Raw genomic sequence first — 21,436 nt, 5'->3', positions numbered from 1 at the left:
TGTGCTTTCCAAGTGGTATGGACGTAGACATCTTGTTTGAGAAAACAAGAAATTTTAATCTATGAATATTTTTGGGGAAAGGTAAACAAAAATATTCCTTTTCGGCAAATTAATGAGAACATTGGATTAATTTTTTTTTAATAAATCAAAAGGGGCCTACGACATAAAGCATTCCCAAGAGGTCACCTATCCAAGTACTAACTTCGCCTGACTTGTTCTAACTTCGGTGATCAGACGAGAGCCTGTGCTTTCCAAGTGGTATAGACATAGACATCTTGTTTAAGAAAAAAAAAACTTTTATTGTATGAATATTTTTTGGGAAAGTTAAACAAAAACATTCCTTTTGGGCAAATTGATGAGAATAAATCAAAAGAAGCCTACGACACGGAGTATTCCCGAGTGGTCACCCATCCAAGTTCTCAATTCGCCCGACTTGTTTTAACTTTGGTGATCAGCTGAGAACCTGTGCTTTCCAAGTGGCATGGACGTAGACGTATAATTTGAGAAAAGAAGAAATTTGAATCTATGACTATTTTTGGGGAAAGTTCAACAAAAATATTCCTTTTGGGCAGATTAATGAGAACATTGGAATAATTTTCTATGAATAAATGAAAAGCAGCCTACAACACGAAGTATTCCTAAGAGGTCACCCACCTAAGTACTAACCTCATCTGACTTCTTTTAACTTCGGTAACCAGATGAGAACCAGTGCTTTCCAAGTGGTGTGGACGTAGACATTGCCTTATAGAAAACAAGGGCTTTTGATCTATGAATATTTTTGGATAAAATTAAAAAAAAATATCCCTTTTGGGCAAATTGATGAGAACATTGGAATAATTTTCTATGAATGAATAAAAAGGAGCCTACGACACGAAGTATTATTCCTAAAACGTCACCCACTAAAGTACTAACTTCATCTGACTTCTTTTAACTTCAGTGATCAGATGAGAACCGGTGCTTTTCAAATGGTATGGATGCAGACATTGCCTTTGAGAAAACAAGAGCTTTTGATCTATTGATATTTTTGGGGAAAGTTCAACAAAAATATTCCTTTTGGGCAAATTGATGAGAACATTGGAATCATTTTCTATGAATAAATCAAAAAAAGCCAATGACACAAAGTATTCCCAAGAGGTCACCCACCTAAGTACTAACTTGTTTTAACTTCAGTGATGAGACAAGAACCGGTGCTTTCCAAGTGATATGGACATAGACATCCTGTTAGAGGAAACAAGAGCTTTTAATCTGTGAATATTTTTGAGGAAAGTTAAACAAAATTATTCCTTTTGGAAAAAAGTGATGAGAACATTGGAATAATTTTCTATGAATAAATAAAAAGGAACTTAGGATTAGAAGTATTCCTAAGAGGTCACCCACCAAAGTACTAACTTCGTCTGACTTGTTTTAACTTCGGTGACCAGATGAGAACCCGTGCTTTCCAGATGGTATGGACGTAGACATTGCCGTTTACTAAACTATAAGCATTTCGAAGCACAACAAAATAATTAACAGAACTGTCATACATCATTAAAATCCAAGAATGAAAAAAGCCATGTCTTAAACAACGCCAGGAATTTTTTTAGAACTTCGGAACATTAAATAGTCCTCCTTTCAAACCGGATTCATCATTTTTAAAGAAAATATATTTTCCGATTTTTTCACGATATGTACTACCTTGAAAGTATTTTCAAATTTAAAAAAAGTACTAGCGAACCTCTTAGATTGGGGACATAAAAAGTTTGGACTGAGATTCCATTTCATCCTAACAATAATGGTTGCTTGCAGTCTCAGGCAGTTCATTTATGGTGTAAATATTTTTTTCTGCATAACCAAGACGATTAAAAGCGTTTTGAAACGCATCAAAATATTCTACTGTAACGGTCATACATCATTAAAAGCCAAGAATGAAAAAAAACCATGTCTTAATCAACATCAGGATGTGTTTTACGACTTCAGAAAATGAAATAGTCCCGCCTTTCAAGCCGTATTTATTATTTTTGAAGAAAATGTATTTTCCGATTTTTTTCACCATATGGACTAACTGATTCACGATATTTTTAGATAAAAAAAAATACTAGCGAATCTCTTAGACTGGGAGCGTCAAAAGTTCGGACTGAAATTCCATTTCATCCTTGCAATAATGGTTGCTTGCTTTCTTGTGCATTTTACCTATGGTGTTGTATAATCCTGAACTTTGTAGTGTTGCAAAATAATCTTTAACTATTTTTTTCACCATATCGAGGAAAACTATAATCATTTTGAAACGCATTAAAACATTTCACCCGAACCATCATACGTCACGAAAACCAAAGCATGAAGAAAGCCATGTCTTAATCGAAGCTGGGATGTGTTTTACGACTTTGGAAGATTAAATAGTCCCCCCTTTCTAACCGGATTTAATATTTTTGGGAAAAGATTATTTTCCGTTTTTTTTACGATATGCATTAACTGTACAAGGTATTTTCAAAACCAAAAAATGATTAGCGATTCTCTTATTTAGATTAAAGACATAAAAAGTTTTGACTGAAACTCCATTTTCATCCTGCCAAAAAATGGTTGTTCGCTTTCCCATGCATTGATTTAAGGTGTTGTATAATCCTGAATCTTCTAGTGTTGCAAAAGAATCTAATTCAATCAACGCCACGAATCATTCTCTCAATAATGGTTTTTCGCTGTCTCATGCATTTCATTTATGGTGTTGTATCATCCTGAATTTTGAAAGGTCTGATAAGGCTCATCTGTAAGCTGAAAACTGATTAGTTTGACCAATTTGGAACATTACGCAGTTGTGCTCTGTTCCTTCTTATATGACCGTCGTAGGAGTGTCAACCAAATATGATCTTGGTTTGTTGGTTGTTCTGATTACTGTTCCTGTACAGTTCATATCTGTCATATATATATAAACTGTTGTTCCTGATGTCAAAGGCTTCATTCTTTGAGCACTATGGCGATTATCAAAATTCTTCTTCTGTTTCAGTCGACTATATTCTTCTTCCTTTGCTTTAATAAGTTCCTGGTTTGGTAGTTGCGGGGTGAGCTGTTGTGCCATTATTGGTATTCTTGATTTTACCTTTCTCCCCATGGGGAGTTCTGCTGGCGAATATCCACTTGCTAATGGTGTTGATCTATATGCTAACATTGCTTTTGCGGGATCTTTTTCTCTCTTCAAGATATTTTTCACTGTCCTTGTTCAAGAGGGTTCGCATCAACACTCCATTTCAACGATTTATTTCACTAACAAAAATATCGACATCTTACACTTAGCTAAACAACTATCGAACGGTTCTAACTAATTTTTATGTTGTTTTTTCTGTTTTTAAGGTGTTGCCTAATTATATATGCGCATTTAAATCCTAATTAAAAACCTACTAGAACAAAGCTAATTTCCTTAAATGTTCCCTATGCTCGTTTAAATAATTGTAATATAAAATAATTGTTTTTTCTAATATTTAAATCCTAACGTTCTTCTGAACATTCTCCCCCTCCTTTGACAGTACAATCTGGCAAAGGCGTGTCCTGTTCACTGAATTCCACCGGTGCTAACTTTGTCACGGGTCTGATAATTGTCTCTTGTCCAACCTGCACTTTTGCCACACGGACATGGCCGTCTTTTCCTGGAAGCACCTCTCTTACACGACCCAACGGCCAACGCCCTCGATTCTGGTCAGCCGAAATGGCGAGAACCAAGTCTCCTACTTTTAGATCGCGTTTTGGTTGCCACCATTTTGTTCGGATGTTAATCAACGGTAGCCATTCTTTCATCCACCGCTTCCAACAATGATTGATTAGCTCCTGGACCCTTCTCCAGCGTTTTCGTGGATTGAATTCTAGACTCTCAATGCCTTCAGGAGCAGATTTTCCTCCCGCGTGTCCATGCAGAAAATGATTCGGGGTGAGCGGCAGGGAGTCCTTCGGATCAGCTGTCTGGTATGTGAGGGGCCTAGAGTTCAACGTCGCTTCGACACCAACGAATATAGTTGACAATTCTTCATCATTTACATCAGCATCTCTCAAAATTGCGTAGATTGCTTTCTTGGCCGCCTTTATCATTATCTCATGGGCTCCTCCAAAATGCGGTGCCAACGGTGGGTTAAAGGTCCACTTTACCCCGCTGTCAATCGTGGTTTCTTGTATCTTACAAGTATTCAACTGGTCCACCAACTCTTTCAATTCCCTAGCAGCTCCTATAAAGTTTGTCCCACGATCACTTACGATTTGAGACGGATAACCCCTTCGGCTCGCCATTCTGGTGAAACATCTAAGAAAGCTGTCCGTGTCAAGGCCGTACGCCATCTCTAAATGTACCGCACGAGACAAGAAACAAGTAAACAGGCAAAGCCATCGTTTTTGTCTTCGTTGTCCTCTACCTTGGACGGTGATGAAAGGGCCACCAAAATCGACCGAAACTCTGGAAAACGCCTTCAACGGTAATTGCGACCGATTTAACGGGAGTGGTGCCATAACTTTACTCGCCGCCTTCGCCTTTCGTCTTCTACATTTACTACATTCCTTCTCCCATGATCGTATCTCTTCCCGAGCTGCCTCAATCCAATAGTCGTTACTAAGGTTTGCCAAGATATGGTTAGTACCCAAGACATGTTGCCCAATTTCATGATAATGCTTAATAATCAATCTAGTCACCCAGCTACCTCGCGGTAATATAATCGGGAAACGGACTTCATATGGCAGGAATTCGGCATAGCATAGCCGACCATCGCATCGAAGTACACTGTCTTCATCAAGCTTGGGCATCAACTTGAGCAACTTGCTACGTGCTGAAATCGGCTCTCCTTCTTTGATAACGGTATACTCTTCGTAGCTTTGCTGCTGTGCGTCTCGAATTATGGAGAGCTGAGCGTCTTGGACTTCCTCCAATTTTAACGGGCCAAATACTCGGTAATTAACTGTGGTGCGGCAATTGTTCAAAAATCTCAATACCCATGACATAACATGAACAAGCCTACGCCAGCTTGACCACCTCTCTGGATTCAATCGCCATAAAGGGCTGCTTGAAGAGATCATGGGTTGTAAGAGGCACGTCAGCGTAGACACTTTGCGATTAACATTTCCCTCGTCCAAAATTTTCTTCAACTGCCATTCTGATTCCTTTATCTGTAAAAATTGGGGATCTTGCCACCACAGTTCACTTGAGATTAATTGTGTTGAACTGCTCCCACGAGAACAGAGATCTGCGGGATTGTCCCTTGATCCGATGTACTGCCATTGCTCCGGACTGGTGTGATTTTGAATTAGACCAACTCTTTTGGCAACGAAAGACAAGAACTCCCGACCACGTCCGCGGATCCAAAGGAGCACATTCATACTATCACACCAAAATCGCGCGTCAGAAATGGAAAGGTTCAACGCTCGTGCGATAGCTAATGTCAACCGCAATCCCAAAACCGCCGCCAACAACTCAAGTCGTGGAATACTGACTGGCTTTAATGGTGCCACCCGGGTTTTCGATGCAATCATGTGGGTCCTAATCTCTCCGTTTGGATTCTCGACTCTTAGATAGCTCACCGCTCCATATGCGACTTTCGACGCATCCGCAAAGGTGTGCACTGTTGGTGATCTCTCGTTGTTCAACTCAATGCAACGGGGAATTCTCAGAGATTCGAGATCTTTTAAACCGTCCAACCAACTCTTGGCCTGGCGATACACACCATTTTCAATTGGATCGTCCCATCCAATTCCTTGCACCCATAACTCTTGAAAGATAATCTTTGCTGACACGACGAAAGGCGAAACAAACCCTAACGGGTCGAATACTTTCGACACTTGGCTTAGTAATGTTCTCTTCGTAAACTTTGGTTCCAGTACCGCTTCTACTCGGAACGAAAACACATCGTCCTCTGCCAACCATAATACACCCAGTGTTTTGATCGTAGGAATATTTCCTTGGTCTAAATCGACCTTTTCTGCCCGTTTCTCACTGGGAATTCTTTCAAGAACGCGGTGGGAATTCGACACCCATTTTCGAGGATCCATTCCAGCTAAATTCCACAACTTGTTTAACTGCTCGTACAGTTCGATTGCTTCTTCATCGGTTCGAGTCGAGTCCAAAGAATCATCCATGTACGTTGATTTCTCAATGACTTGCTGCGAGGGGGTAAATTTCTTTGTATTGTCGAGCATTTTCTTGAGTTACATATTGCGCACGAAAAGGGGCTGACGTATCTCCAAAAACCACTCTCTCGAACTCGTACACTTCTGGACGTCTATCAGTTCCTAGATCCCTCCACAAGAACCTGAAGTACGAACGATCTTCAGTCGGGATCCGGATTTGCAGGTACATTTCACGGATATCGCATACCATGGCTACAGCATACCGACGGAATCGAAGTAATACGTCAAACAGATTACTTTGCAGCTTTGGTCCAGGTAAGATCATGTCGTTTAAGGATACTCCATGATGTTTGGCGCTGGCATCGAACACTATACGGGTCTTTGTCATTTCTTTGTCTGGACGGCACACCGGGAAATGAGGTAAGAACCAAACCTGACCAACAGGTGACATTTCTTCGTCTTGGTTCACCTTACGAATGTATGCTTTTTCCTTATAACTTCGAATGATGTCACTATAACTTGCCCCGAGTGACTCGGTTCTCAATAGCCGTATTCTGTATTCTCGAGTCGTTTGAGTGCTGTCTCATAATTGTTCGCTAGAACTGGACGGTTTCCTTTCCATGGAACTGCCACTTGGTAACGTTCTCCGACCTTGACTAACGATTCACGCAACTGAGACAACGCCCACTTTTCTTCTTGTGACATCACGCAAGGCTCCTCTTCGGGCATGACAGACTCCAATTCCCAAAATCTCTTTAACGACCGATTAAGCTCTTCAAGTGGCTGAAACTTTGCAAAGAACGTGTAGACCAGGTTCGTTCGAAGTGATTCGCAGACCAACGATTTCTCTTCTGGGTTTCCAATGCACGACCATCCCAATGGACCCAATCTCGCTATCGGTTCACCTGGTTTTCCTTTCACATCACATCTAGCATAGTGTAAATCGACTTGATCCTGCCCAATAAGAACATCCACTAACGGATCTTTTGTCGCCTTCGGAAAATTACACACTTCTAGGTGGGGCCAACGGTTCTGATAACCTCTCCAGTCTACCACCTTGTAGCTTCCGGTTATCTTACGCGGACACGTAAACGGTCGGAACGAAACTTGAACACTACCATCGCTACTCTCAAGAACCAAGTCCACTGGCATAGTGTCGAAAGTCTCGATATTTTCATTTAGAACCTGAACCGTAACAGGTTCATATGGAGCAGACAGTCCCAGAACCCCAGCCACTTCTTCGCTAATGTACGACGCACTGCTGGCATCATCAAGAACAGCATTAACTCGTATCTTCTGACCATTCGCTTTCAACCACACAGGTACAGTACGAAATGATCCCGCTTTGTTAGACGATTGAGACACAGCTAATGTTGCTATGTATGTCTTCTTTTCTATCCCAGTTTGCTCTTGTGACGCGGACGTATTTCCATCCTTTGGGTCTGGAATTGGCTTGAGCAATCGTTCTTTCCCATCCCGGTCGGTTTCCTGCTGATCCTTCCTCTCAGAGTCATGTAGCAGCTGATGGTGATTGCGTTTACAGCCTTCAAGACCGCAGACTCGTGTCCTTGGACAATTTCTCCCAAGATGATGATCCGAGAGGCATCGATAACACAACTGCTTTTCTTTTGCTAAAGCCCAACGTTGCGCCACGCTTCCGTCTTTAAACTTTGCGCAGCTCCATACTCCATGACCAATTTTGTTACAGCAAGCACAATTTCGCTGTCGACCATCTGTCACAGTAGCGAAATTACGATGCGGTCGTTTATCTCGAGATGTTTTCTTTACCGACATGCCTTCTTTGGTCTCCATTGCGTGAATCAAGAACTCTGTTTCTTCAACCAACCAGTCACTCAAGGATTCTAAAGTCTCCTCTTTAACTTTCTCAGATAACCAACGGAAAAATCTGGACAGCATCGACCTTGGAACCTTCTCGATTAACAACAAGTACAGCGTACTGTTCGGTCTTAATTCATTCCATTGTTTTTGCTCCTTCAACGTAACAATCGAATGCACCAGACTATCCGAAAACCTCTCAATTTCTAGAACGTCATCATCTTGAAACGACTTGGTGGCTCGAAGATTCTCCAAATGCGCTTGTATTTGTCGACGATCGCCACCAAACTTACGTATCAAAGTTCTCTTTGCCTCTTCGTAAGCTTCGTCCAAATAACCCAGCTTGGCAATTGCCTCTGCCGCATTCCCTTCAAGGCACGCTTTCAGTCTCAACATTTTGTATCTTGGTAGTGCACTTGTTTCATCCACGATTGCTGAAAATGCTGCCCAAAAACTTGCAAACTTTAATTTGTCGCCGTCGAACTTCGGTACTTGCAAACGTTCAAGATTTCGCTCAACTTCGGCTTTCGACGTAGGCACATGGTCGACGGTATTCTCACTAACTTTTTTGAACGGTTCATCACCAACCGCGCCGGGACTGTATTGTTTACTCACCATCGCGGATACATAGGACTTAACTGTCGTCGCGTCCCGATTTGTATCTCTCATTATATTTCCCAGCTCGTCTTCGGCCTTCACAGCGTTTCTTTCGTCACCCAATGTCCTACACACTGTAATCAATTCTTCGATAATATCCCACGTTTCCTGCTGTTTCGCTTCATAGGCATCGACCTCTTGCAGCAACTCTTCTGCTACACTCTTCTTGTTAGCCATCAATCGCAAAAGTTTCATATACAGCTTCGACGTCTGCGCTTTTGCAACTCGCTAACGCTTCTTTAGCTGTTCGATCTCTGCTATTAACAAAGATTCTTCCATACGTTTAACGGCTTCTCCTGTATTCTCAACCATTTCCTGCTACCAAAAATGTTCAAGAGGGTTCGCATCAACACTCCATTTCAACGATTTATTTCACTAACAAAAATATCGACATCTTACACTTAGCTAAACAACTATCGAACGGTTCTAACTAATTTTTATGTTGTTTTTTCTGTTTTTAAGGTGTTGCCTAATTATATATGCGCATTTGAATCCTAATTAAAAACCTACTAGAACAAAGCTAATTTCCTTAAATGTTCCCTATGCTCGTTTAAATAATTGTAATATAAAATAATTGTTTTTTCTAATATTTAAATCCTAACGTTCTTCTGAACAGTCCTTACTGCCTGTTCTACCTCTCCGTTCGCTTGAGGATAGCGAGGACTACTGGTACTATGCTTGAATCCCCATTCTTTTGCAAACTGGGCGAACTCGTCACTGTGGTATCAGGACCCATTGTCGGAACATACTTGATCTTGAACCCCGTGCCTGGTGAAGGTAGCTTTAAAGCTTGTATTATCTTCGTTGAACTTGTATCTTTGGTTACCGCCACAACTTCAACATATCGAGAATAATAATCTACAGCTACTAGAGAGGTGACCTTTTCTAGAATAAACAGGTCTGTTGCGATCAGTTGCCATTGTGTTGCTCGGAGTGGCTTTGGGATCAACGGTTCTGCATGCTGTTGTCTGTACTTGCTGCAAGGTGTACAATTTTAAACCATAGTTTGGAGATGTGAACTAAGTCCTGGCCTCCAAACATATTATCTTGGCCTTGGTGTATTTGGGAAAGAGTTTGGCGTTGAAGGCTGGATGGAATAACTAGTCCCCGAGCGGGCGTGGAGCGCTTACGAGGGTATTAATCCGCTCTGAGATTAGAAATTACACCTGGTGTCCCAGGAAATTTGTTCCCCCCAAAATATGGCCCCCCCGGGCCATATTTCCTAGGAAATTTGGCCCCCTGGGGGTCATGGAAATATTTTCTAGGAAATATGGCCCCCCTTTCGGAAATTTGGCCCCCTCGAAAACATATACTTTATTGCCATGAGTTTGAGAATCGCGAAATTTCTTCTAAAAGCAAGATCGTAAATGTTTGTATTCATACTTAGTTTGCTTCATTTATTTGTGTAAAAGCTTTTCTTCTCGGCGAAGAGCTAAGACGAATATTGTTAATGTGCACGTGGCTAATTTCTAGGATTATCATAACATTACTAGGGGCTTTAATCGAAAAATAAATAAATAAGTGGTAATTTCCTAAAACCACCTTTCCTATGTATGTATAACCGCTAAGCCTATAATTTATAAGGTCGCCAAATTAAGAATTTCTGGGGAGGACAAATAATATTTTATATATATATATATATTGAGCGTATAAAGTATGTTATCCCCCTCGATAACATACTTTATACTCTCAATATATATATAAAATATATATAGTTTTGAAATCGCGAACTTTTGACTCAATATTCAACAAGTTTCTAAACCTAATATGAAATTCGTCAAAATAACAACCACACTTTAGCAAGCGATGACAACATGCGTTGGCGAAAGTGTTAATGTGCATGCGGCTAACATTTAGGGAGTAATTAATACAAATTTGCATAAAAATGTTTAAAAAACAATCGGCAAACACAAAAACAGGTAACTTGCGCTATATAAAGTCCGTCAGTGCTGTTTGTAAGTTGTAACTCAAACCACGGTTAGATAGACTTTTATACACTTAAAACTTTTATACTCTTAACGGTTCTCAAGCTCTAAAATGGTAAGGTAAACTATGTTTTTTAGAGGGGGCCAAATTTCCGAATGGGGGGCCAAATTTCCGAATGGGGGGCCAAATTTCCGAAGGGGGGCCAAATTTCCTAGGATATTTGGCCCGGGGGGGGGGGGCATATTTCCTAGGAAATTTGGCCCGGGGGGGCCAAATTTCCTGTGACACCGGGACCCAGGATAACATAAGCGAATCCAAAGTTGCCCAAATTCTATGTCATGGACGGTTGATGTTCGGTGGTTTTGTAAGTTATGCGCATGCGCGAGTAACGACTGGTATTCAACAAACGTTCTGATTGGCTAAGACAGAAACGTTTGTATTTCAATGTATTTCAAATTTAATGTTTTCAAAGGGTATGTGTTTACTTTGTTTAATTCATATTTGTTTCGCGGTAAGGATAAGCCGTATTTGTATACTTTTCAGCGTTGTATGCCGTTTATTTGTTAAATTTTCAGCTTTGTAAAATTTTCAGGTTTTTATGCAAACGCATAAACCTGTGAAAGGCTATTACATTTTTGCTTTAACCCAAAAAAGTGTTTTTGAAAGTGTGATTTTTTTTAAAAAATACTCACTATACTTATAAAGTATAAAACTTTTAACCGCCGGCGTCGACTGCAGTTACAGAATAAAATAACGTTAACATTTGAAGTATTTGAGGTTTTTTCTTTGCTTGTGATGATTTTGTACTCTTTTAATAATTTAACTCTGATAGTTCAATTTTAAACCGTTCCTAATTGCTGGCATAGTATAATGCAGCCAAATTGAACGGACGATGTTTATAATAGCTTTATGATTATTTTTGTATTGAATGATGGAAACATTAGTTATAATATATTCGGTAAATTATACTGAATAAGACTGACCTGACTTTTAGTCCTTTTTCACAATATAAGTTTAGGTCAGGTTAACTCAGGAAAATTGTGTACTTGGTTTGAAATAGCGAGGGGTTGCTGCATGCATTTATTTCTAGTCTTGTTCCTTTTAGTAATAACCCGTCAACAATTGTGAGTTCTCCTTGTACTGACCAGTTTGGTTTTACTGCCCAGGTGACATGATCCTTTTCTGGCCATTGATCCATGCAGTACTTCTTCACTTCTTTGCATACCTCATCATCATCTTAAGCTTGCTGTGTGTGTTTCAAACTTGGATTTGATCCCGGGGTGCTTCCATTACACTAGAAATGTAGATATTCATTTCCTGTTCTTCTATCGTTCGTTGAGCTGTGCCCTCAGGTATTTTTCTTGACAAAGGGTTAACTGTGTAAGGTAGTTTTCCAGGTACGTGTCGGATTTCCTTGATGTGAAATCTCACGAGTCTCATCTTATAGCGTTGTAGCCTTGGAGGTAGTTTGTCGACTGTGTGTTGGGTGAGCAGGGGACCAGTGGTTTATGGTCCGTTTCTATTGTTATCGAATTTCCAACGATGTAGTTGCTTGATAGCTTACATGCCTAAGTAACTGCCAGAGCCTCTTTTTCTATTTGCGCGTACTTAGTCTCAGTTGTTGTCATCGATCTTGAAATGAATGATACGGGTTTCAAGTTACCTGGCTCTTCTTGTAGAATTACCACTCCTAGGCCGTACGACGAAGCATCAGCTGCTATTTTTGTTTTTTTCTTGGGTCATACAAGGTCAGAATTGATGCTGATGTCAGAGTTTTCTTGATTTTGTCAAAGGCATCTTGTTGTGGAGGTCCCCATGTATATGCGGTATTTTTGACCAGCAGCTCGCGAATAGGTTTTGTCATGAATGCGAGGTTGGTGGTAAATTTGCCGAATTGATTCACCATACTCAGGAAGAAACGGACTTCATGTAGGTTGGTTTGTGGTGGTATTTTTTTATTTCTCGTTGAGTTTCTTTGCGGAGTGGAATCGGTATTTGTCGTGGTACTGTGATGGCAGACGGGATTGCATGCATCTTGAGTGATTTTGATATTGTATTCTAGTTTTTAACTTGTCCGAGACCAGTGAAGAGATTGTGACCCTTTTCTCTTATGGTTTTTTCTGTTTCAACCTTTGATTAACTTCAGATTCTGGGATGCTTGCCTTCCGAGTAGTGGTCTTTCTAGGCCTTTCACCACAAATATTTCTTCTGTCGTTGTCTGGTTTTCGTGTTGGAGCTGCAATGCGAATGTTCCAATACACTTCAGCTTGTGCTTATATGGACCGATTAGAACTTTTCTAGTCAAATTGAGCTTTAGAGGTAGTTTTCGTTCTTGAAATGTTCTTAATGGTATCACTGTGACGTCAGCGCCATTGCCGATTTTGAATCTAATGTTTTCTTCATATAATTTACTTTGATGTCTGCAGTCCACGGTTTACTGCTAGTGTTGTCGACAGTCTCTAGGTGTAATATTTCAGCCAAGAAACGTGCCTAATCTTCTGACGAATTCTCTTCCCTGTTTTCTTGCCAGGAATTTAATTCGTTTATTTCTTGCTTTCGGAATTGTTGGTCAGTTTAGCTTCGACATGCCTTTGACCAATGTCCCTTTTTCGAACAATTTTGACATATGGACTCACTTGCTGCCCACGATTGCCAGGAGTGTGGTGTTCCAAGACACCGTGAACATTTGGGTTTGCAAAATCTGCTGTGTTTACTAGTATTCTGAGTAAAATGGCTTTCACAGGAACGTTGTTGCTTTCTATTCTTAGATATGCTGTCGATATTGTGCTCGTTATTTCCAGTAACTTTTTCCCTGTGAATAACACTTTGTTGCTTTTTGATTTCCTCACTTTGTCTTGCTTGAGACATAACTTTCTCTAGAGTGAGATTTGGATCTAGTTGTAATTTCTCTGATAGATTTTTGTTCTGCAGTCCAACTACGATTCGATCTTGTATCAATTGATCTTTCAGTGCCCCAAATTCGGAGTACTTGGCGAGGCAATGAAGGTCGGTAATGAAGCTCCCCACGGGTTCGTTTTCGTCTTGAGTTTGAATATTAAATTTCGCTCTTTCGAAAATCACATTTTGTTTAGTGATGAAGTGATTTTCGAACTTTTTTCGAACTGTTTCGTAGCTTTTGATCTCCTCGTCGCTGAGGCCAAACAATGTGATTATATCGTCTGCCTCTTCGCCCATACTGTAAATAAGCGCATTGACTTGTTTCTCTTCTTCTTTCTTGTCAAGTTTTGTAGCAACTCTAAACCGCTCAAATCGGCAAATCCCATCGGGTCCATTCCGAGGATTGAAAGCTAAACTTTGAGGGCGGTGTTATTTGATACGTTGTAATCGCACAGTATTTTCTTCGTTGCCGTCGCCTGACTCTGCCATATTAATGAATAGTTATTTTGTATAGATCCCACAGCTTCCACCATGTGCAATTATGTCTCGAACAATAATCTCCTAATATCAACACACTTAGTTTATATACATACATCAGGTTACGTCATTGGTTAATACTAGTAATAAGAAATGGTTACTATTTGCTATATCACACTACAGACTACAGTAACCATACGAGTGGAACGTGCTCCACGCAATGCATTGTGCCTAATTTTCATATAAAACATGCATTACTTCCGGAGGAAAATACGTCTTCAGAATAACATATTGTTCCCAAGGGACTCGTTTTCTCTCACGTATGTTTAAGTTATTGTTGAATTCGTACAGGAATCCCTACAAATATAGAACATTATTGTAAAAAGCAATTTTTGTCTGCACACCAATGGAAATATTCAGTGTTGATTTCCTATTTTATATTTTAACTTTAATAGAGAAAGGAAAACTCTCACGCCAGGAGATGGACCAATATTGTGACAAACCAAGTACGATCGTACTATTGTGGACCAGGAACTGCATAACCAAGTTTAATTTCTGAACTGCATTGTATTTATAAGAATGGAGAGGACAACATATTTCTAATCGTTTCCGTTTACTTACATATAGGCTGAATATTAATTATATGTATATATTATTTGCTGCAAATATATCAAGAATTGCTTGTAACTTGCTTCAAAGGTCAAAAGTAAAAATTCGAACTCCGTCAATCAATGCGGAATATTGCTTAGAATAATTGTGCCAAGTTTCATTCCAATCAAACAAGTAATGCTAAAGCGTCGCCCCCTAACAACAACAACAACAACAAGATTACCAGTGGTTAGGGACCAGTTCCTGGTCGAAAAATACCTACCAGACGGGAATTTTTGGCTAATTTGATTATTTGTATCTTTGCATATATGTATAATTATTCAATTATGAACCAGTAAATTTATGCTAAAGTGTGTTAGTATGGAGAGTTACGGCAAAGCCACGCTATGTTACAAAGGTTGATGACAAAAACCAAGTTATTCGAGAACAAACTGCATGTACAGAATGTTTTACTCAATCAGCACAATTACCATAACATTTTTGGTCCCACATCTGAGATCGATGGACCAATTATTAATTCCTGCATTTCAGAACACGTTTTTTTGAGACCTCTTATTTAGGTCTTCATCGCCTGTGGTTAGCTTCAGCTTCCGCCTTGATTTCTTGTATTTCATGTTCCAAGGTATTTCTCCAATTTGTGAGGCACGGTTATTATTTTCATTAATCCCACAATGTGATAATATGCGGGGCCGATGAGAGAAATTGCGGGGCTCGGGGGAAAAAATTTTGAGGCTCTATATTGGTTTTCAATATCTGCGAGGTATGAAGTACTTCAAAACGATGTGAAAAAGTTTAACAAACTAACTTTTTTACAAACCATAACAACGTATCTTAGAAATTAAAATAATAATGACTGTCACTCGTACTTTCGACTAGTGTGCGAACAATACACAGAGCGGAACATTTTTTAAGGGTGCTTTAATTTTAGGTTCTTTTTTAAGTCAGGGGCTCCTTCAGGTTGGGGGCCCAGGGCAAAATTCCCCCCTTACCCCACCCCCCTCTCATTTCTTGTTTACATCAAAGCTAGTTGTAATATACTTCCATTGCTGATCAGGCTTCCCTCATTGCGGGCTATTCTTAGCCCACAATCAGACATCTCTTTAGCAACGCGATGTCAAAGTGTTCTATTGATCCATTTTTATCAAGTGTTTTGCCCCAATACAAATAATTTATTGTCCATAATTTATTTTCATACCAACTCTCGTGACGAAGGCCCTTAGGTCGAAACGTGGAGATGTCTTTTGTCTATTTTAGGCAGTTGTTATACCACATTTGATGGTATTTTGCCAAAAGTGAATCTTACAATCGGCCGGGTGTTTTAACTCGATCTTCAACTATGTCGAGGTATGTATTCTGTTCTCATGCAGTGCATGGTTTGTGTCATGCTCGATCAATTAACACCATGCAGGTTCATTTAACCGAATTTAGAGTTATCTCTCAATAAAGTTATCCCTGTACAGATCTCAGTCCTTTTTGCTTTGTTAGTAGGATACAGCAAGTGCTCACACGTACCCTAGCATGTACATTTATAGGTGTTATTGTATCTTAGAACTTCTTTATATGGAAAGAACTTTTCAGACTAGGCGAGGTGAAAACTGCATATAATGAAAGACCTTTAAACTTTTAATTTGATGCGCTTTTCACCTGGCCTAGCCAAGATAACTCGCTCCACTGAATAGTAAAGAAGGAATTAAGTTTATCGCGACAGTTCGCCATTGAAACCAGTTCGTTCAATTATATCATTTCACATTTCTATTTTATACCGAATTTTGTTCTTATGCTAGAAATTATCCGGCTGGTGGAGTCTCGTGTCAGGTCTAAAACCCCACAGTTTAATCAAACATATTATACAGAAGTGCAGATGTAAGTTGTAACTACTTAGTAAGTTGAATGCAATAGCGCTGGATAATTCAAACAAGAATACGGCAGGTAGAATTTGAGAGTGGTTAGAGTTATAAGGGACAGCGATTTTTAAGAAAACGAGCAAGGCCCGCGTAGGAATGCCACCTTCTGAAATGTAAAACATAATGAATGGTCCATCAATCCCGGATGTAGGACAAAAAATGTTATGGTAATTGTGCTGATTGATTAAAATATTTTGCACATGCAGTTGTTCTCAAATAACTTGGTTTTTGTCATCAACCTTTGTAGCATAGCGTGGCTATGCCGTAACTTTTAGGCACAATGCATCACGTGGAGCAGGTTCGTTCCTTCTCACTTGGTATAGTTACGTCGTCAAACAAAGGGCAAGCATTGTTGGACATTTCATTCAATGTCGATATCCCTTAACATATATTAGAAAAGTTGAGGCCTTATCTAGCCGAAAATGTTTCCAATTCAAACGCACGTACATCTAGTTGACAGGGCTGAGAACCGTCTAAAGCACATAGATGGCAAGGCGGGGGCAAATCTCAAGTTAACGGGCATTAAAAGACCTGTTGATGCAGAGCTGGAAGACTGCTTTGACAACAACACAATGCTATTAAATCAAAGCGACACCAAAGGGCTTTGAGACCGGCTTAAATCCGTCCAACATTCATTCCATAATCGACAAAAGAAAACCAAATATGCTGATGAGAGCGAAGCCGGGGGATTAAGAATGAGGGAATATGAAATCGATGATCCCTGAAGTAATTCAGATGTCGCGATTCGGACTAAGGAAGCTCAAGCCACACTTCTGCGGGAAAAGGAAAATCGATGTAGTCAAACCCAACAACCAGACAACATACCAGCAGTGAATCTCGCAATCAGCTAGGTGTTTTAACTACTCCATCTTCAGACAAGGTATATAATTATTCAGATATAATTGTTTGTGTAATGTTATGGTATATATTAAAACCAGGTTCAATTTACAAAATAAAGTGATCTGATTGATCCAAGTTATAAAGTTATCAAAGTTTCCTTTTGTCTCTGCAGTATAGCTAGGGTAGGCAAGTCCCCTACCACATACATCTATCGTGTATGTATTTTACCGTAAGGAAACTATTTTCCTTAAAAGGAAATAAGTTCATTCCGCAAATGAAACCTGCCAATTCAATGATATTTTTATACCTAATTTCTAGAAATTGCCTGGTCGAGAGTTGTGGCTCACACAAAACAGATTCATCAGACATATTGAAAGGGCACATGTAAGTTAAGATAATTTTTAATTGCGTTCAAACATAATAGTGCAGGTGGAATTTGGGAGTGGCTGGGGTTCTGGGGTACAGTCATTTTTCGGAACGAAGCCCGTAGGAGCAGCATACTCTGAAGTGAATTATTCAACAATTCAGTGCAACCAAGCTTTTTAATCAGATCAATTATATTTTTATTTTATTCCAGGCAAATATTTAATGGCCAAAATATATGACAGGAAAAGAAGAAAAAAGCACACTTTGCATATATACAGCGGAAGACCTGATGTCAATATAAATATGGAGTCTCAACAAACATGTCTCAACGCTGTACCTGGCGTGGCAATTAGTCCCTCCACCTCGGATGAAGCATTAATAATGTTATGGTAAGAGTGCAAATTTATTACAAAGTTTTTTTCAGCCACTCAAAAACTGTGAACTTCGCCGACTAACCCTGTTTTGTCATTTCCATTTGTCTGTTAGAGTGGCAATTCAGAAGAATTAATTAAACAATGTATCATTCCATGTGAGGGTGTGCAGAAGAAATTTGTTTTTCAATTACACATATCATTTCAAATTTTTATTTTTGAAATTACCTGGCTGGCGGAGTTTTGTGTTGTGGTCATGCAAGTAAAAATCCCACAGTTTCATTAAACATATTAAGAGTGAAAATGTAAGTTGGTATCACTAATGAAATTCATCACAATAACGCTGCGGCAATCCAACGCAGGTTGAACTTGAGTGCATGCTCGCGGTTTTTAATAGAGTGCAGTAATTTTTTCAGAAACGAGGCCCGTGGGAACAATCACTCAATCTTAAGAAGGTCATCTAATGATATCAATTATATATTTTATTTTCTGACAGGCAGAGAAAGAGAACCCATCGGCCGAAGAAAGAGAACCCATCCAAGGTATTGAGCAAACGTTCTGTCAAAAAGCACAAGTTTACATCTTTGAAAACCGAAACTAATATTCTAAATTGGAGAAACAGCTAGAGGAACTGGGAATACGAGAAGTTGATGCAGACACTAAAATAATGTTTCAAATACAGCTGAAGAAGACATAAACAAACCAGTGACAATGAGCACCTCGGCCTCGGATAAAAGACTATGGTAAAAATACTATGGTAAGAATACCAATGTACATATTAAAATTCTTTCCAGTCGCTCAAAAGCTCTCAAATAGCTGATTCGATCTTGTCATCGCGTTTTAAAATGGTTTTTAGTGCAAAGTTTGAGAAACTTTGCAGTATTGTGATGAGTGGCGAAAATTCAAACGAGTCAGTAAGTCAGTCAGTCAGTCATAGTGTAAACTTTACGGGGGGTAGGCGGATTTATGCGTATAGTACCTTTTTGAATATGATCAGTAATTTAAAGTTTTTAAATCAGTTTAACTTGCTTTATTTATTAATGCACTATAACCCTTTTGCAAAGTTCACCAAAATATTGAGGAATTTTGGCGGTTACTGTAAATTTTGAAGCATTGCTTTTCCGCGGTTTGGGTTTTGTTTTAAAGGGATTTGGGCAGAATTACCCCCCGGAACACCCGATTCTTTCTTACACGTCGCAACTGCGCATGTGCCGTCGAGACTTGAACATTATTCACGATGTAAGGAAACGAGGAGCGACGAGCATTGCGTCAAAACATTCCGGGCGTAAAAATCGAGCAATTCCTTGAGAATCTACGCCATTTATCAACTTATGTTATGAATTACGAGCACTCAATTAAACACAAATATAATTTGGAAGGTTTATTCCATAAATAGAGCTAAGAGGTTAGGAAGAAACGACGCCGTGTTGTTTATGTATGGATAGACTCTTACACAGTTACACGAATGTATATTATGTCTATAGCAAGTCGATACCTGGTATTCTGCATACAGTACATAAATGATACTATACAAAACGGACATTTTGTGCAGTAACCAAATCATTTTGGCGGTATACAGTATTGATCATAAGTATATTGTTTTGTATCGATTTACGCGTCGAAGTATCCACATCATAAACATAATATGCACCGCGGTTTATTTTACATTATTTACAACGCAACTATTTTGGCTATTCTTATGAAGTGACGGATAAATTGTAGCCATCATATAAATGTAGTGAATGAAGTCACAGTTGTTTGACGAAGAAAAGAGACTAAACTGAGAAAATCGCGCCCGGTTAGGTTTGCATGGGCAACTAAAATTATAATTTATTAGTAACAGTATCCGCGGCTAACGTAACTTGAGTGCTTTGAGTAATTTCCTTTTGATTAATGTTTAACCTAGTCAGTAGCGTAGCCAGCCTGTCGATTTGTCCCGCTATGCTAATATTTTGGTGTTCACTGACTGTGAAAACAATAGATTTCTAAAGGCATGAATAATTATAATAACTCGAAATTTACATAGCAGGAGAAAATCATCAGGCTGGTTACGCCACTGAACCTAGTTCATTATATTTTTACTTTACAAAATGTTTATGTTGGGACAAACGTCTGGTTGCTTAGGTATTACAGGGCATGAAAACTTTGCACTATCCTTGGATCTCTAGTTTGATTTGGCGTGGCTTTGCTGTAAATTTCTTTACTATAGTAAAGTGTGTACAAAAAAAATTCGGATTCAAACTTGGGGTTTTTTATACGCAGAATATATGTGACAAGATTTGTTGATTTTTACACCATTGTAAGTTTATTTATTTTGGCTTTCAAATGATGTGCATGTATGCGTCATTCTGTTAAAAATGAACGAATATTAAGTCGATAAAAGGTTCAATAAAAATCACATTCTTCCGCTAATCATGGGAATTGGACATTTTTGTTTTAAAAATTTGTCAAACAAGGCTTTGAAATGCTAATTATCATTGAAAACAAAATTTATCACAAACTTCTTTTTGTTCCAAACAAGCGCTTTATGTATTGAGTTAAGTTTGCATTATCTTTTGTCTTTAGGTGTCACGTCGAACTTCGTTAAGCGAAAACTTTAATTTAAAGCAACCATTTTTAGCAGAGGATAATTTGATTATTTCTGATCGTATTGACCTACGAAAGATATATTCAAAAACATAATAGGCTAGTCTTTATTGCCATACAAAAATTATATCATTTTCTGTTGTATTTTACATACAGCGGTCTGCCAAAGTTGAACTCGAATTTTTTTTATTCACCCTGTATAACAGGTTTTTATAAAATGATTTTAATAAAGATAGAAAATATTATGTAAATTTTCTCTAAATTTTTTTCAGATATTGTTTAGTGACGATATTGATATCATTACATGAATCAGCATTTGTTTGTTAGAGCGGAAATTTTGAACAAGAAATCAACAATATTTCAGTTGATATGAAGATGTAAAGAAGAAATTTACTTTTTGCAATAATTTTCTGTATTTGTAGGAATTCCTGAAAACATAAAAGTGGAAACGAGAAGCTGGAAGACTATCGACGAAGGCCCGCAGTGCTATATTAAATACGCAACACCAGAGGAACTTTAGACCGACTAAAATACGTCCAGAATTCATTCCATAATTGGCGAAAAAGAATCAAACTTTCTGATAAGAGCAACGACAGGTTTTAGCAGTATGAATATGAAGTCCATGATCTGGCAAGTAATTCAGAGGACGAGAATCAGATTAAGAAAACTGAAGTGCCTCGGCTTTGTGGAGAAAGGCAAAGGAAACACAGTCGCCCAGACAATATGCCAGCATTTTAACTCGCTGATCTTCAACTATGTCAAGGTATGTATTCTGATTTCACTGCTTGGTTTGTCATGTTTGATTGGCACCAGATTAAATTCACCAAATAAAGTTATCTCTGCACAGATCTTCAGTAGGGTGGGCGAGTTCTCACACTTAAACAGTGTTTACATAAG

The 21,436-nt window shown here is 38.9% G+C and overlaps 2 protein-coding genes and 3 pseudogenes across 2 annotated transcripts; all 5 read right to left on the bottom strand.

The window, feature by feature from the left end:
• Window positions 1–153: 153 nt before the first annotated feature.
• LOC114530480 lies at window positions 154–272 on the bottom strand (annotated as a pseudogene).
• Window positions 273–374: 102 nt separating this feature from the next.
• On the bottom strand, window positions 375–493 carry LOC114530454 (annotated as a pseudogene).
• A 124-nt stretch (window positions 494–617) lies between these two features.
• On the bottom strand, window positions 618–736 carry LOC114530478 (annotated as a pseudogene).
• Window positions 737–3,456: 2,720 nt separating this feature from the next.
• On the bottom strand, window positions 3,457–6,138 carry LOC114530430. Its single transcript, XM_028552049.1, has one exon. The coding sequence runs from the start codon at window positions 6,136–6,138 to the stop codon at window positions 3,457–3,459; it is 2,682 nt and encodes an 893-aa protein (XP_028407850.1).
• Window positions 6,139–6,609: 471 nt separating this feature from the next.
• LOC114530429 lies at window positions 6,610–8,739 on the bottom strand. Its single transcript, XM_028552048.1, has one exon. The coding sequence runs from the start codon at window positions 8,737–8,739 to the stop codon at window positions 6,610–6,612; it is 2,130 nt and encodes a 709-aa protein (XP_028407849.1).
• Between the last annotated feature and the right edge of the window lie 12,697 nt (window positions 8,740–21,436).

The sequence above is a fragment of the Dendronephthya gigantea genome, unplaced genomic scaffold (genome assembly GCF_004324835.1).
Source record: "Dendronephthya gigantea isolate DGI-Jeju-01 unplaced genomic scaffold, DenGig_1.0 000062F, whole genome shotgun sequence".
Classification (NCBI taxonomy): domain Eukaryota; kingdom Metazoa; phylum Cnidaria; class Anthozoa; order Malacalcyonacea; family Nephtheidae; genus Dendronephthya; species Dendronephthya gigantea.
This window is presented reverse-complemented; position numbering and strand designations above follow the sequence as displayed.

What these genes read in the sequence shown, in the direction of transcription:
- LOC114530429 (XM_028552048.1), bottom strand. Translation starts at nt 8,739, where the DNA reads ATGGCTAACAAGAAGAGTGTAGCAGAAGAGTTGCTGCAAGAGGTCGAT.
- LOC114530430 (XM_028552049.1), bottom strand. Translation starts at nt 6,138, where the DNA reads ATGCTCGACAATACAAAGAAATTTACCCCCTCGCAGCAAGTCATTGAG.